Raw genomic sequence first — 17570 nt, 5'->3', positions numbered from 1 at the left:
TTTCAATTAAACAGGCATCTGTTACGATAATCCTCGACTTGATGGTAATCTCTACAATGTGGCATGCTACTTTTAAATTTAATTTGTTGGGTAATCAAATGCGTTCTGTATTTACTATTAATAAACTTCGAGCTTCTATAATAATGTATCAAAATATATTCAAGTAAGTTAATATTATTTCATAATAGTTTTTTAAATATTTTATATATATATATATATTATTATTCATTGTAAGGGAAATATGGTAATTATTGAAATCGTGAGATAGTTTGTTGAGCTAAATAATTACCTATTATTTGAGTCAATAACATTTTCTAAATCGAAGCCGCAATTTTCGAATTTAAGTTTATTCATTTAACATTAGTCTCATATGAGTTTTTTACTTAAATACATTCTTTTTTGATTATTCTGTATACAAACCTATTGATACAAAAGCTGCTAAAAATCAATGTATGAAAATTTTTAATAATAAATCGATGTAGAATAATTTTTAATTATATATTAAAACATCAAGGGATTAATTAAGACCTCAAAATAGAAAAAAAAAGTTATAAATAACATTATATGTATGCTTTAGTTTTTTCAGTACAATAAACAAAATATTAGACGTATCCTTTACTAACATAAGTTACAGTCATGAATTTTTCTTATTATCTTGTTTATTAAAAAGTTAAAATCGTTATATTACATAAGAATAAATACATTTTTTTGATACATTTTTATATATATATTTTATGTCAATAAAATCTTAAAATCTATTTATATAAAAAATTATGAACAATTTAATTTAAATAAAAATGTGTTAAAATAAAACTTGAATTGAAATTTCGAAAATTGCAGCTCTTGTTAAAATTTTATTGATTACATTTTGTCTTTTTAAATCGATAATTTTTGTCTTATTTATTTTTCTGTTAAAAGCAATGAAGATATTTTAAATGATCAAATTAGCTAAAATAATATAGCATATATTAATTTTATATATTAATATTATAAGCGTATAATTAATTAAAATATTATTATTATTTATAAATTATGATATTTTATCTTTTAATTTAGCTACGTAAGAGAAATCGACTATATTGCAAGTTATATACTTCTCAAATTGACGATTGTTGCTTCTATGTATATAATAACTTGTGGTCTGCTGATTTTAAATGTGAGTATTCAATATTTAATATGTTCTCTAGTTAGTATTAATTAGAGGGAATCGGTATTATATATATAATCCTATATATTGTATATATATATATATATATATATATATATATATATAAATAAATATTTCTTAAAAAGTGTTTTTATATAGAAATAAATTATATTAAAGATTGCTTTTTCCATTTACATGCTAAAGATACGTCTGTTTTATATATATGTATATATCTATATACCATATATTTCGGTTTTTTTTACCTTATAATCAAGTACAGCGGAATTTTTATTTAACACAATAATTTGTTAAGAAACAGCCAATTTTGAAAGTTATTTAAAACCGTGACAATATGTTATCAAGTGTTTCGAGAAAAGGAAAAAATTACACAATATAATGATAATTTTTATCATTAAATTAAATTACGTTATATACGTATATTTTGAAATTTATATGTCTATAATCCGATTTAAAACAAAATTAACCAGTATTTTCATCTTCGCAACATAGATTATTAACGATAAGGCTTACTATAAATTATTATCTTTTGATTTTTTCAAAATGCAAAAAATCCTGTCAATTCGCAAAAGAATGAATTTCAACTTTTGAATGTAATATATATGTCGTAGGCAAATGGTTATTTTAGGAAAATAGCTTTTGACTAGGCAAATGGTTATCTGGCTGTACTGTCAGTCTTGGTAGTTTCTGCGCTCTCAAGTTTTGTCATAATTTTTGATGGGAATGGGGCTTCGCCCCGTTCCCCTATGCTTAGATGGAAACCTAAGTGTTCTTTTCCAAAATGTACTTTTTAGTACGTACACGCCAGATAGCATTTGCCTAGTCAAAAGCTATTTTCCTAAAATAACCATTTGCCTACGACATATACATACATACATTGATTATGATTAAAGCAATTTTTTTTCCTGTTACATTTATTCTATAATTTATATTTTAATTATTGTAAGCTCTGTCATATTATTATAATTTTATATGAATTGCAGAATGCGCCTTTTGTGGAAATAAGTTTGTTTCTGATGATCACTTCTATTGCAATGTGGAGGCTCTTTGTTTGCTGTTGGTCAGCGCAGGCACTAACTGATATGGTTAATCTTTTAATCTTATGTAATAAAAGCTGTATTAGTAGGACAAATATTTTCACAAATTTTTGATAAAAACAATAAAAACGTTTTTAAAAACAGAGTATAATGTAAAATGTATCATGTATTAATTATATAAATATAATACATTAAACAAATAATATTTCAAAGAGCGCATATTTAAGCTTGTGTATCCAAATGCTAAGATATTTTTATCTTAATTAAATAATTATATTGCTCTATCTAATTTGAAAAAAGTAACTGAGGCGCTGACACATTTTTATAATTTTTTTTATAGGCTTACAATGTTTCTTGGCAAATTTATGATTCTCCATGGATAAATGCATCACCAAACTTACGCCGAACAATCTTTATGGTTATTCAAAGGTGTCAAAAACCAGTTGCAGTTAGCGGTACTAATTTTATACCCATAGTTTCAATAAGATTTTGCGGAACAGTAAGTATTAATATTAATTATAACATAGTTATTATAGTACATTTGTCAAATAATTACATTTTTTATTTCTAGGTTCTTTACTCTACATTCTCATATTTTATGGCATTACAAGCGATATTGCATTAATTAAAATATTACATTAATTAATGAATACAAATTATGTGAAACAAACGTTTAATTTAGTTATTTAAGTTTATTGTTATCATATATTTCTTGTGTTAGTTACAAAAGTGTGAATTACAAAAAAAAAAAAATAAATTAATGACTTTGAAATGAAATTACGAAATTGATGTCATTTTTATTTCAAGAGTGATATCATTTTTTAACAATTAAGATTACGTTTCCAAAAATTATTTACGTTTACCATAGTATGTCTTTTGTTGAAGACACATTCAAAATATCTGAAAATAAATATTTAAAATGTATTATAATTTTTTTTTCAATGTAATAGTCTCTAATGTAATAGGATGTAAATCAAGTAATATAGATCGAGAAATAAAGATAATAGAAAAGAGAGAACATTACGTTCTTTTTCTAATAACTACATACAAACATTATAGTATTTATATCAACAAGAGATAAATATTATGTATTAAGACATCCTTTATGCAGTATGCAGCTCATATCATTCTGAAACTAACACTAAGCGGAAGTTATGGGTAGTAATAACAAATGTATTAACAGTATGCTTTATGCATTACTTATCTCGCTATTCCACACGCAATTACTAAGATTATAAAAAATAAATAAGAGAAATGAGAATTATAGACGCGTCTCTATACTGCTTGTTTCTACATTCTACCCTTTTGTCTTTATTATTTATTCAAGTAGTTATATTTAGTGTTTTCAGTAGAAAAAAACATGTATTTTTTCTAATATTTATTCGCAGAATTGCATGCATTATTGTATCTATGGTAGATTTATTGAAGTAATATTGTGAAAGAGAGATTATATCTATAGTAAAGTGTTCTTTCTATTTATCACGCTTTAGTTTTTCTCGTATGGGTGAAAATATAGTCACGAGGGAGTTATTCAAAGTAGACGATACTACGTGGAGTTTGTGAATCGAGGAAGCTTACCAAAATTATTATGGCATACTCCGTAACATTCGAAAAACTCATCGCTTTCTTGAGAATGCATTTAACTTTCGCATGCTGTTGGCCGCTACCACCCACTGCAACAAAATTGCAAATCATTTATGATAAGTTTTTTCGTTTGTTCAATAGTTTGCATGCGATGCTAATAATATGTACGGTAGCATATAGGATTATTACTCAGTATGACAATACGTTGGTGCTAATACAACTAAGCTGTGTCTTAGGCACCTTATGTGAAATTCCAGTGCAAATATATCTGTTTACGCGAGAGTACGATCGTTTGCAAGTAAGAGAAATAAATTGTATACATTTTTATATTTTTATAACAAATGTATTAACTGTTACGAGCGTAACTAAAATGGAAATCTAGCAAATATAATACAAATTTATATTAATATAAATATAAACTATGTATAAATATTTGAGATATTGAAAACGTTGATTTCAAAATATTCTACACGTGATATGTGTGCACTATATATTTTTAAAAAAAGTTAAAACTTTAGGTATTAGACACAACGCGGATCATATTTAATTACAGTTACATTTAAAATAAATTACTTATATCAGAACTAAAAAATTTTTTTTATATATAATATTATATATATTATTTATATATATAATTAGATTAAAATTTTTTATAAATGTTTACATTAATGGACCCCGTGCTGATGACCTTGACTTTGACATATATTGTAAAGGATACTTTCCTATGTAATATACGCTTTAAATTTTGCAGCGGTCTCTTTTAGTTTCTGAGATACACGATTTTGAAATATTATAAAAATAATATTTGGTAATTATACAGATATACGGATCATCCTCCGATTTCAATAATTTTAGTATATGTTATCAAGACCATCACTCTGAGTAATGTTGCAAAGATTTTAGCTGGCGATTTTAAATGATTGTATGTAACAAAAAACTCAAAAACCTTTTAATTATAGAAATGTACCCTCTACATGTCAAGGTCATCGGCAAGGTGTTTGCTAATGTAAACAAATTTTTCTTATATATATTATTCCTCAAGTTAAATAAAATTATTTTATGAGCATAAAATTTAATAATATAACTGCTTAAAATTATTGTTAATAATATTGCAGAATATAATTTTGAAGATGGAAAATTTCAACAAACATGCAAATCCAATAGAAAGGGATGTAATACAGGAATATATAAATAAACATATAGCAATTTATGGTATAACATTGATATTAATGACCGTAACTGTAGTTGCTTTGATTTTAGTGCCACTGGTGCTGGCTCAGCCCGTATTAGAATTAGAGTATCCATTTTCTATCGATTATCAACCAATGAGAGGAATTATTTATTTACATCAGTCATTTGCTTTGTATCAAGTGTATGCTCAAGTCTGTGCCACAGTTTTTCTTGCTCTTTTACTTTGGTTTCCAACGGCTAGATTTGAAATTTTGGCTAATAAATTTCGTATGGCTACAGAACATTCTGACTGGAAAGCGTGTGTACGAGAGCATCAAGAGCTTTTAAAGTAAATTTGAAATTAAACTCAATATCTTATAATATATAATATACCTAAATAATAAATATATAATGAATATATAATTGAGCAATTAGTCTATTATGTAAAAAAAGTTTTTTTAAATTTGTTTTCTTATTAAATATGTCTTATGACATTAATTTTATTAATTTTATATATTTTTATGTCTGATATTATAGTTATGAAAGACTACATATTATAAATTAAAGAAAACGTTATCGACGAACTGAAATAAATTATTTAAGAAATTGTTTTAAGTAAATAATAATTAAAATCTTTTTATTTAAAAATACTTATATTTTCAACTACTTAAATTTTTTTAAACTAATTTGTATATAATTATAATGACGGCAGCAGGCTGCATTATTAACAAGTATATTTGTAGACATATGTATATGTGTATATATAATTATATCATTTTTATGTAGCTTAATAAATCATTACAGGTTTACGAAACAAGTAACTATTTCGCTTTCATACATAACGTTATCATCGCTAGGTGTTAGCACTATAACGGTAGTATTCAGCGGTCTTACTTTTCTCGGCGTTTGTATACATTTATTTTATTAATTTATTTTTAAATTATAAAATATATTTTAAAAAGCAAAAGTATAATTTATTGTCACGTAATATACAGCTACTTATAAAAACAAATTGATTACAAAAAATCATTTGCGTTACACAAGTCGATATTGATTTAAAAAGATTTTTTCATGTGTGTATTGTTTATATGTAACTTCTAGTGCTATTTACTATAGTACGTGCGTACATATATTATACATTATTTTTTAAAACAGCAATTTCCAATGATTGTAAAAATGCAATATTCGATTGTATGTTGTTCATCATTGTCAAAAGTATTTTTATGCACTTGGCCAGCTGATCATTTAATGAGTATGGTAAGTTTTAATAAATAAAATTAATTATATTATAAACGTTTGTTATGGACTTTTAAAGATTCAAATTATATTACAGAGTTCTTATGTTGGGGATGCTGCGTATAATTCATTATGGTATGAATATGGAACTGCTACACAAAAGCTTATGTTGTACACTTTATTTCGAAGTCAACGGCCTGTTATTGTATCTGTTCCTGGGTTGGTCGCGGCTTTATCTTTGCAACATTACGCATCTGTAAGATAGTGTATTGTAGTGTCGCTTTAATCATAGTTAAAGATATTGCATCTTATCTTTCATTTTAAGATATGCAATGTGGATCAAAAATATTTACATACTCCACTTTATTTGAAATAATTTGATATAAAGGCAGATATTGCTAAAAATGTTTCTATAGAGATATATTCTTTTCATTTATATGAATTTATTATTGTGTGTGTATTTTTATTGAATAACACACGTTGCAAAAAATTCATAGATATAGTATGTCTAGAACGAGTGTTGAGAGAAGTGGATGTATTCTCTTTTGCACTTGTGTTGTTTTCGCTCCCATTCTTCTTGTTAGCATATAAACGCGAGCATATCTATTTCCACTCCTCAAATAAAAAGTAACGCTTGGTCTAGATATACTATGTCTATGAAAGAATTAAAGTTTTTTTTCTTTTCTATATAAAATTCTTCCAAAAAATAGAATATATACTACTTCTAAAAATAGAATATATACTACAAATACTACTTCTGTTAACTGTATGTTGCAAATTTTATCGCTACCTATTTGTTATTATTGCTACATTTTTATATATTTATTATGACTTATATGTTATATAAAATATAAAAAATATAATAAGAAATTAACAAAAAAATATTATATAATATTTGTATAATTATAAAAATAAGATTATATATATTATATAATTATAAAATTATAATTATGTATATTATGTATATATTTTTTTATCTTTCCTTTTTAACGTGTGTGGATGTGTGTGGTATTTACTTTTATTTTTAAAAAGAAAATATTTTAATTTAAAAAATAGCGGATTTTATAGAGATTTTTAAAATAATTTTTACAGTATGTATCCATGGCATTTTCTTATCTGACGTCATTTCGAGCAATTCTTTCTAATGATATGGACTAATTGGAAATGATAAATGTGTATTATTTCGAAATAAATGTCTATGCAATATATAAAATGCATCAATTATAATAATATTTTTTTTCTAGAAGAAAATAAATATACAATATTTTGTAAATTTTTGTAAATTTGATTTAAATGTTCGAATTTTGCATACATTATTATTATTATTTAATGTTTTATATTTACATTTATTTAGACTTTATCTATGTATGTTGTTATTATTATTCAAATGTTTTACATAAAGTTTTTAAATAATAAAATAATTTAATTTATGCAGAAGCTAAAAATCTTGCAGCGTTAGACAGTTCAAACAATTTCAGTTAGTATAATTTGAAATAAGCAAAGTTTACATTTTTATATAAGTTATATATTAACGTTATCATTGTATATGGAAATATTTTATTTTAAACGCACTTTTATTCAATAAAAAGCTTCAAACTATTATTTTTTTAACAAATAATATTTTTATTGCCATTTAAAAAAAATATATATATTTATAAATTTACTTTATACTTTTATATATAAGTATAAATTATGCGAATTCTATTTTACTATAAGCTACGCATATGTATAAGAAAGAGAAATTACAAAGATAGTTTTTACGTTTAAAATCTTCCTTTTTTTTATTCTCCATTTATACGTTCGAAAAATAGCATTCGTTGAAGTTTCTTCGTTTTTGTTAGCAGAGTACATTTTTCAATAACACAGCAGTTAATTACAACATGAGTTCTATACTTGCAGACGACTCTTTATGCAGTTTTGTTTCAAACAAACATAGACAAAATAATTCAAACCAGAAATAAGTGCTATAAAACGCATTATACACCGGTAAAATACTCTCGCCTGTCTTATAATTTATTAATTCTTTGCATAGTATTGAAAGCAAAGAAAATGCGAAAGAAATAAATGCCATAATATTTCACTTGAGATATATTTAATATGATTACTGTATGTGTAATCTTACACATGCTGTCTTCGAGTTTCTTCCCTCATGTTACATATTGCATTACAATTCTTTGTAGAATAATTGCGGTTTAAACACGCATGTGAAAGAAAATGCAATAATAGTTAATATGAGACCTGCACCGACGTTGGATAAAATTATTGCTTTCCTTAGGGTGGATTTAATGTTTGCTTGTTGTTGGCCTTTACCACCAAGTGCTACAAAATTTCAGATAATTCGTGATAGAATATTTCGATTCTTATCAGGTGTAAACGGTGCATTTATAATTGTCGAATTGGCATATTCGATCAGTAATCATCTTGATAATGCAATTTTGATTATGCAATTAGCTTGTGCATTAGGTATTTTTTGTGAAGTTCCGTTGCAGATATATTTATTTACGCATCAGCATGATCGTTTACAAGTAAGAGAAACAACAACTTCTATTTTTATATATTAATTATGCATACTATATCAATAATACGCACAGAAAATAAATAGATCATATTAATATTTTACGCATATATAAACATTGTATATATATTGCAATAAAATAAGAAAATATATTATAAAATATTATATTGATATAATTATTGATATATATTGTATTATTACGCATATACATTGCACATATGACCATACATAATTTTATACATAAAATAAATATAAATATTTCGAAATTATCGGAGGCATTTGTAGTTATTTTGATCTTGACATATGTTGTTGATGTGACATATGTCACAACTTTGAAAAACCTTTAAAAGATTTTAGTCAGCATCTATTATTTATTTAATGAAAACATTGTGCAGGAATAAGAGTGCACACGCAAACCTACATATGTCGAACTGTATAATTATAGATTTCGTTTTGCTCGTAGTGAAAACACCTGGTGAGGTAGAACTCACATTGTAGATAGTTGCAACCCATATGTGAGACTATACAATTATAAGTTTCTCAGGTATTACTTTTCTATTCACTAGGAAATGTTTCAAAATTAATTTTTATTTGTTAATAACTTTTAAATAAATATTGAGCGCTTGCTAAAAACCTTTTAAAGATTACTCCTTGTCAGAGTTGTAATTTTGGCAATCTATATATGTCATAATTAAGATCATAGTCATTGGAATGGTTTTAGCAATTAAAATGAGGATATTTATTCTTTTTTTATATTAAAGATATAACATCCTCAATTTTTTTGAAATATTAAAGTACATACTGATTACATCTTGTATTTTATAATAGAACTGCGTACTAATTGAATTAATAATTATGGAAATAAATACAAACATATTTACATGTATTCTTATATCAAATATGAATTTTAAAGTTACCAGTCTTTTTATTCTTGTAAAGTTGCGATTTCGAGCTTACACTCCTATATTATAAAATCCTCCTAATATTATAAAATCCTATAATATGATTGTGTGTGTTATGTATATGTGCGCAATAATGTCATATGTACAAAGTATGATTTTCTTTATTTCACACGTATATTCCATTTCCCTTGTGTTTAACTAGGGGAACGGAACGAATTATTGTCAGATAGTGTTACATACATATGTTTTACTACAAACATTACAATTAGGCTATTAAATTTTTACAAGTTAATGTATTATATAATATATATACCCTAAATGTATACTATGTTATCGATTTTTAAATATGTTGATTTTTTTTACAAATAAAACCTCTCACGAAAAGTTTTAGTCTACATTTTTAACTTATGTTTACATAATCTTTTTTCAATTGTAATATATTTTCTTCTCTATCCTATATTTTAAAAATAAATCGAATGCTTTTTACATCAACCATATTTTGTAATATTAGGAATAAAGAATGATTATATTTTTTTTCTTTCTCATTCTAAATTTACAGAATGTAATTTACAAAATGGAAGACTGTTATAAACGAGCAAATGTTGAGGAAAAGGACGTATTCCAACAATATATTAATAAATATATATTATTGTACGGAACTGTCTTAGTTTTGACTGCTGCATCTTTAATTGGTTCGCTTTCAGTGCCTTTGATTCAATCTCGTATGTTTCCGTTAGAGATAGAGTATCCATTTCGCGTTGACTATCAGCCGATGACAGCGATGATCTATTTTCATCAAGCACTCGGTATGTATCAAGTCACTTGTCAAGTAAGCGCTAATGTTTATCTCGCTCTTCTACTATGGTTTACAACGGCACGTTTTGAGATTTTGTCCAACAAATTCCGTACAGTCACGAGGTACTCTGAATGGAAAACATATATACAAGAACATCAAGAAATTTTAAGGTAAAGATTAAAAGTCAAGATTAACAAGATTTCAGCGCAAATTGATCAATTTTATTTATAATTATAGAGAAACAAATCTTGCATTAAATTTGATACCCTTGTAGTTTTGATTTCTATTGATTATTAAAGTTGTACCATAGACTTTTTTGTGATGTTTTATTTTAAATATTTTCTAAATATTTATTATCTTGGTTTTCGATGATATAAAAATATGTTGTAGAAAGTATTATTTATTTCAAAAGAATGAATCTAATAGTTTGTAGAAATTATTCTTCAAAATCATAATTTTCGGGAATTTAATCGATAACATTTTAGTTGTAATAATTTTTTAAATGCAATTATCTTTTATATAAATCGTTATCTCTTTTTATTCTGCCACATTTTAATGCTCTTATAAGCACAATAATATTTTTGTATTAAAAATTTTATTTTTTATTGAGTTATTTTACTGTATTCTATTTTTCTATATTTTGTACTAAAATTTTATACTAAAAAGAGTCTAGGATGTTTAGCATTACTATATTTATTGTATTATTTTGCGTTATTATTCGCAAAATAATAATACAGATTGCATTCAATGCAATCTGTAACATTAATTTTTTTTAATCATATATAAATATTATGTTTACGAATTTTAATTTATTAAACATCTCGTGAAATGTTTAATTTATAGTTTAATATATTACAGGTACATTTCCTATTCGCTTTTCGCGATATATATTAATTTATTTATCTGTAAAAACTTGTTTTATTTTATATATGTCCACATATATTCTATTACTATTGAAACAGCGGATTTTTGCATATAGAGATGATTAAAATGTTCATGGTTATTTTTACTTAGAATCATTCTATATAGTGAAAATCTTATAAAATTATGTTAATGTAATTTTTTATTACTATGTCTTTTCGTATGATTATTTAACCGCAGAATTCTTATATATTATTAAAATAAATCGTTACAGATTTGCTAAAAAAATGAGTGATTCCATCGCACACGTAGTGTTATCATCACTCGGTGTTAGTACTGTAGCGTTAGTATTCGGTGGCGTTACATTTCTCAGTGTGTGTATCTACATTTTTTTATTACAATTGTTTTAATTAACTCTCTCTTAAATAAGATTTAGTTATATATTTTATCTAACATTTTTTAAATAGCGATTACCACCATCCGTAAAGCTTCAATATATAATTGTATGTTCTACATCATTGACAAAAGTACTTCTATGTGCTTGGCCAGCTGATCATCTAATGAGAACAGTGAGTCTAGAAATAAAATTATCTAAAAATATTACATAAAATATAATACTAGTTGTGAATTTTTAAAACGTATTTCTCTCTCTCTCCAGAGTTCTAACATTGGTGAAGCTGCTTACAATTCATTATGGTATAATCAAAGCCTTGAGTCGCGGAAGATTATGCTATATACTTTGCTGAGATGTCAAAGACCTGTAGTTATATCTGTTCCTGGGTTATTAAAAGCCTTATCTTTTCAACATTATGCTTCTGTAAGATAACGTATTTTAACGTCATTCTAATTACATATATGCTACGTTCGAGGAACGCGTTCATAGCACTAAAAGCATGCATCCCGAACACAACTACAGAGTGTGAATGGTAATTCATGATATAACTAATAGACACTCATGCAAAAAAAAACTAATTTTTGATTGTAAATGCATTGTATGAACAATTAATATTGAAAATAGAAACTCGTAATATTTTTGACTAATTTTTAACAATATTTTTGTCATGTTTATTTTGACAATAGTTTTTGAAATCTAAATAAAACGAATTTGATATTACATAATTATTACATAATTAGTAAAAGGTTTTTTATTTAAAAAGTAAGAAAAACAAATTTAATATTGTATACATATATAATATTTCTTCTAATAGTAATATTAATATTCTTTTTAAATATATTTTTAATTTAAAAAACGTCCTAATTTATTTTAATGTGCACAACGAACTCTTCGAATATTATATGAAGAATATTATTTGTTAAAAAGAAAAGAGTTTAAATATGTTAAATTATTAAATAATATTTTTATAAAGTATTAAACTTTGTGTAAACAAATTTTATTATTATATTTTTTATTTATTTTATATAAGATATCTATCTATTTTTCTGATGTGTGTGTATCATAAATTACGTTACATTCTGTATTTAATTTTGTGCGTTCTTCCTTTTCGAATTTTAATTCTTCAAGTAAGTTTATTGTAATTCCAGATTATTTATAGTATTATTAGTATTGTTGTAATTTTAATGTTTTGCTTATATTTACAAATTAATTTTAATTTTACAGTACCTTTCGACGGCATTTTCATATTTAACAACATTTCGAATAATTCTATCTGATGATGAGGAAACATAATTCAAAGGAATGTTCAACATATTTTGTGAACAAAAAAATTCCTTTTTTCCCATAGTTAAAAACATAAGAAAATATATTGTTTTTTAGAGTAATAAAAATATTAAAACAATTAATGCAAATAAGCTACAACAATTATTTTTTAAATTTCTTTCGCAATCTGGAACACACAAAAGTGAAAAATTGCAACATTAATTTAATTTTATTATATCTTGTTTGTGTTTGTTTATAAATAACAAATAAAACACAACATCGTGTTTCAATTTTCAATCTAATTGTCATTTAATTTTTATTGTAATAGATTAAAAACTTTATTTCTCTTTTTCCTTTATTTAAATACATACAATAATTTTTGCAAGCTTTAACATTTTTTATTCGTTGTAAGTTTTAAGTTATCTAATATTTTTATTGTTTTTATCAAGTTTAAAAATCAATTAATAAAAGGAAAAATTAAATATAAATAAAGGGATATTTACACATTTAATAAAATTTTCTTGTGTGTCTTGTATTTCCTTACTTACGATATTATTTCAACCAACGTAGACTCCAAGAAACATTATTACGATAATAATACAAGAGATAACAACTAGACAAAGAAAATGGTTACAACTATTAGAACATAGTCGGTATATCTCTTGGCATCTGCATAATTTAGTAATCCACACGTTTACGCATAAGCTGTAAAGATAGGAAAATAAGAATAAGTAATAATCCGTAAATATAACATCTAAATGTGTGATAATATGCACTTTGATATTTTATGCTATGGGCGTATATCAGGGAGAGTATTAATGTGATAACTTCCCTTATTTCTCTTGAATCTTTTTCATATGTTACACGAAGTTCTTTGTAAAAAAGTGAGAATATTACGAAGATATATATGTATTTCCGATTGAAACAATTCAACCGGAACGCATGATTGTCTATCGAGAGAGGCAACCTCGAGTATGAAGAGGATTACATTGGAGAAAGTTATCGCATTTCTGAAGGTGGATTTATTATTTGCTTGTTGTTGGCCAATATCGCGAGATGCAACAAAATTTGAAATCGTTTGCGATAAAATATTTCGTGTAGTCTCAGGCTTGCACGCAACATTGTTGATTGTCGAATTAATATATACGATTATTTACCGCATTGAAAATGTTCGTATGTTTATGCAATCAACCTGCGCAGTAGGTATATTATTTGAAGTTCCGTTGCAAATACTGTTGTTTACTCTGCAGCACGACCGTTTGCAAGTAAGAAATCGTTTATAGTAATTATACTACTAATTAAAAATTTGTACATAAATTGTGATCAGAATATTTTTGAATTTTTTGACATTTTGTATTTCGAGATTTCGGGATTGAGCTTATCAATTTTATTCGTATATCATCGCAATCAAAAGATCATATCGACTTTACATCACCAAAGTGCCGTTAAAACGTTTTATTATTAATTCCTGAGATATATTAATTGAAAATTATTTATGTATTTTTCTTATATAAAATCTATTTTTGACAAAATATATGTATAGCTTAAATTAAGTATCATTTTCTTAATTGTGTAGGCAGTAATTTTACAAATGGAAGATTATTACCGGCAGATAAAACCAGAAGAAAAGGATGTATTTCAAAAATATGTTAATAAATACACATACATTTACGCAACGACATTAGGCATGATTACCGTAGCGCTGTTCGGTTCATTTTTAGAGCCATTATTTCGTGGATCCGATTCGTATCCGCTCGTAATAAAGTATCCATTTTCTATTGATAAGGTATCATTGCGAGCAATTATATATTTCCATCACACGCTTGGATTATATCAAGCTTATTGTCAAGTGAGCTCTAACGTTTTTCTTGCCCTTTTACTATGGTTCACATCAGCGCGATTTGAAATTTTGTCCAACAAATTTCGCATGGCTACGAAATACTCTGACTGGAAAAACTGTATCAATGAACATCAAGAACTTTTAAAGTATGTTAACTCTTAAAGTATGTTAACAGTTTAAATCAAATTAAAGAATTATCGAATTAATATATACGATTATCAAATCGTTAAAAATTTTTTATTAATGTTTATTAATTTTGCGCTTAACATTTATTTTTATATAGCCATTGAATTTTTTTTTACATAGATATATGATATTACATTTCAAACTATCAAAAAGTCATAGTATAATTAATATGAAATATAAAACCACATAGAATTATCTATTTATATGAAGCTTACATAATTTTATGACTCATGTGGCTTATATGATTTTATGTTATATAAAAATATTATAAAGTATGTTCGCTGGTCATACATAATTAATTATAAATATAGAATTGCTATAATATAATATATTGTTACAGATTTGCGCAAGAAGTGAGCTTATCTATTTCTTACGTAGTGTTATCGTCTCTTGGCATTAGCACCTACTCACTAGTATTTGGCGGTGTTACCATTCTCAGCGTGTGTGTATATTCCTTATATTATGATATAATTTTTTTAAGTAAATGAAATGCATTTTTCACTGTAGCATATATATTCTTGAATAAAAAACAATTAAAGTGTAGAAGGAACTAAATGTTTAAAGGGTAAATGTCCGGATTAATTTACATCTTACGGGTCATTTTTATTTTTATTTTATATTATAGAAAGTATATTCCTAAGTAATGTACGCTTTGAATTTTGTGGTTAATGTTTTAATGTTCCACTTATATTTACAAATTAATTTTAACTTTCAACTTTTTACATTAATTTCAACTTTTTTTGGTTTCTGAGATATGCAATTTTGAAATATAGTAAAACTAACATTTTTAAAGAAAGAAATTTAGTCCCAATAACCTTAAGGGGATACTGGATTACCGATCGAGTTCTAATCTAACAAAACAATATATTTGCTTAATATAAAAGTTGCAATTTATACACATAAAATAAAATGGGTTCTCCCGGGACAAAATTGCATGAAAAAATATTTGTGAACTTTTAGAAATGAGCTTAAAAGCCTAGATAAAAAAAATTTGTTGCAGAAAATGTTATTGCCGCACAACATTTTCTGCAACAAAATTTATTTTATCTAGGGTTCTAAGCTCATTTCTATTAGCAAATTTGATTATCCGCATTACACCGCAATAGTGCATACTAAAAGCTGCTATACATGAAGATATCTAAATAAAAAGGATCCAGCATCCTCTTAATCTTGATATATATTTTCAAGATTTTTATTATAAAATAAAGACGTAAGCAAGGGGATTTCACCCTTTCCCTGTATTTCTACTTAAAAGCAAACTGATCCAAATTATAATTTTAATTTAAAATCAAAGATAGACGAGATCAGAATTTTTGGGAGTGTGCAAGAGAAAGGTGGGGTCCCTGTGTTTATTTAAATACTTATTTTTTATTTTTAGAATAAATACTCTCTTAATAAAGTATTCAAATTAAATAAAAAAATTAAAAATTGACCTCATTAACTTATATTTATTTTACAAATTATTTAGAGAATATAATTCTGTCATAATGTTAAAAAATTCCATACGTTTATCAAAAGTAAATCGGCACTTAAATAAAAATTTCACTAAATCCAGCATAATTTTTGCGTATACAGTTCTGACAGTGACGCAATAACGAGCAAATATAAAAGAAAATATATAATAATAATATATTTACATATTTTTTAAATAGAAGCTGCCGTTGTCCGTAAAAGCAGAATTCGCTGTTGTATGTGTTTCGTCATTGATGAAAGTACTTTTATGCGCTTGGCCAGCTGATTATCTGATGACTATAGTAAGTGAAAGGACAAATAAAATTAATCGATCGAATAAAATGTAGAAGTGTAGTATATCCAGATTTAAAAAAATATTTTGCACAGAGTTCAGATATCGGGGATGCCGCGTATGATTCGTTATGGTATAAACACGAAGTTGAGTCACAAAAAATTATGTTATACACTTTGCTCCGCTGTCAACGACCTGTAATTATAACAGTTCCTGGTTTATTAACAGCTTTAACATTCCAACATTATACCTCCGTAAGAGAACATACTATTACATAGTATTACATTACTTACTTTTTAGCGTAATATAATTTTCATTATTTAATCTCTTCGTACATCTTTGTGTTTTCAATTCTTCATATTTTCTTTTTCTTTTTAGACATTTTTATAATTTACATATATAAACATGTATAGAATAATATGTTATACATATATACATATGTATATAATAATCTTGTTATGTACTTATATCTTATTTACATTTATAAGTTATTTTAAATATGATATTATATATAATAAATAATAATTTTACAGTACATTTCAACGGCATTCTCTTTTCTCACGACATTTCGAATAATTCTTGCTGAAGATAACATATGATGCAAAATAGAATTAATTTCTTTAGATTTTTTTGGTTGTATAAGAAATGAAACGAGAAGCATCACTATTGTATATAGCAATTAAATTTTGTGTATAAATAAAAACAATTATATAAATGTTTCGCTGTTACTTTCTTTTATAATTATATTGGATCAATAAATAATTAATAAAAATAACATACAATAAATTACTTTTTATACTTTTTTTTATTTTATTACTTTTTATTATTATTCATTATTAAGAATTTAATTCTACGATAGATTTATTAATTATTTGTA

General features: G+C 25.1%; 2 protein-coding genes across 4 annotated transcripts; both read left to right on the top strand.

Annotated features, from left to right (window-relative positions):
• Positions 1-3725: 3725 nt before the first annotated feature.
• Positions 3726-7392, top strand: LOC140662901 (putative odorant receptor 92a). 3 transcript variants are annotated; one of them, XM_072886604.1, is made up of 7 exons: positions 3726-4084; positions 4902-4998; positions 5158-5305; positions 5761-5860; positions 6112-6213; positions 6290-6448; positions 7285-7392. In XM_072886604.1, the coding sequence occupies exons 1-7, from the start codon at positions 3791-3793 to the stop codon at positions 7348-7350; spliced, it is 966 nt and encodes a 321-aa protein (XP_072742705.1). In that variant the 5' UTR covers positions 3726-3790; the 3' UTR covers positions 7351-7392. The 3 variants fall into 3 exon arrangements, with proteins under 3 accessions (XP_072742705.1, XP_072742704.1, XP_072742703.1); XM_072886603.1 differs by having other exon boundaries at positions 4902-5305; positions 5761-5830; XM_072886602.1 differs by having other exon boundaries at positions 4902-5305.
• Positions 7393-8343: 951 nt separating this feature from the next.
• LOC140663248 (uncharacterized) lies at positions 8344-17362 on the top strand. Its single transcript, XM_072887274.1, has 12 exons — positions 8344-8717; positions 10169-10575; positions 11541-11640; positions 11734-11835; positions 11925-12083; positions 12885-12950; positions 13850-14188; positions 14500-14909; positions 15290-15389; positions 16602-16703; positions 16789-16947; positions 17227-17362. Exons 1-12 carry the CDS (start codon positions 8424-8426, stop codon positions 17290-17292), a joined length of 2304 nt encoding a protein of 767 aa, XP_072743375.1. The 5' UTR covers positions 8344-8423; the 3' UTR covers positions 17293-17362.
• Positions 17363-17570: the final 208 nt, after the last annotated feature.

Source organism: Anoplolepis gracilipes, chromosome 2, assembly GCF_047496725.1.
Source record: "Anoplolepis gracilipes chromosome 2, ASM4749672v1, whole genome shotgun sequence".
NCBI lineage: Eukaryota > Metazoa > Arthropoda > Insecta > Hymenoptera > Formicidae > Anoplolepis > Anoplolepis gracilipes.
The sequence above is the reverse complement of the archived record's forward strand: the minus strand, read 5'-3'. Positions and strand labels throughout refer to the sequence as shown.

What these genes read in the sequence shown, in the direction of transcription:
- LOC140662901 (XM_072886602.1), top strand. Translation starts at nt 3,791, where the DNA reads ATGGCATACTCCGTAACATTCGAAAAACTCATCGCTTTCTTGAGAATG. An exon ending in GAGAGTACGATCGTTTGCAA is followed by an intron (nt 4,085 to 4,901) that starts GTAAGAGAAATA and finishes ATAATATTGCAG; the next exon opens with AATATAATTTTGAAGATGGA. An exon ending in GAGCATCAAGAGCTTTTAAA is followed by an intron (nt 5,306 to 5,760) that starts GTAAATTTGAAA and finishes AAATCATTACAG; the next exon opens with GTTTACGAAACAAGTAACTA.
- LOC140663248 (XM_072887274.1), top strand. Translation starts at nt 8,424, where the DNA reads ATGAGACCTGCACCGACGTTGGATAAAATTATTGCTTTCCTTAGGGTG. An exon ending in TATCTGATGATGAGGAAACA is followed by an intron (nt 12,951 to 13,849) that starts TAATTCAAAGGA and finishes TCCGATTGAAAC; the next exon opens with AATTCAACCGGAACGCATGA. An exon ending in CTGATTATCTGATGACTATA is followed by an intron (nt 16,704 to 16,788) that starts GTAAGTGAAAGG and finishes TATTTTGCACAG; the next exon opens with AGTTCAGATATCGGGGATGC.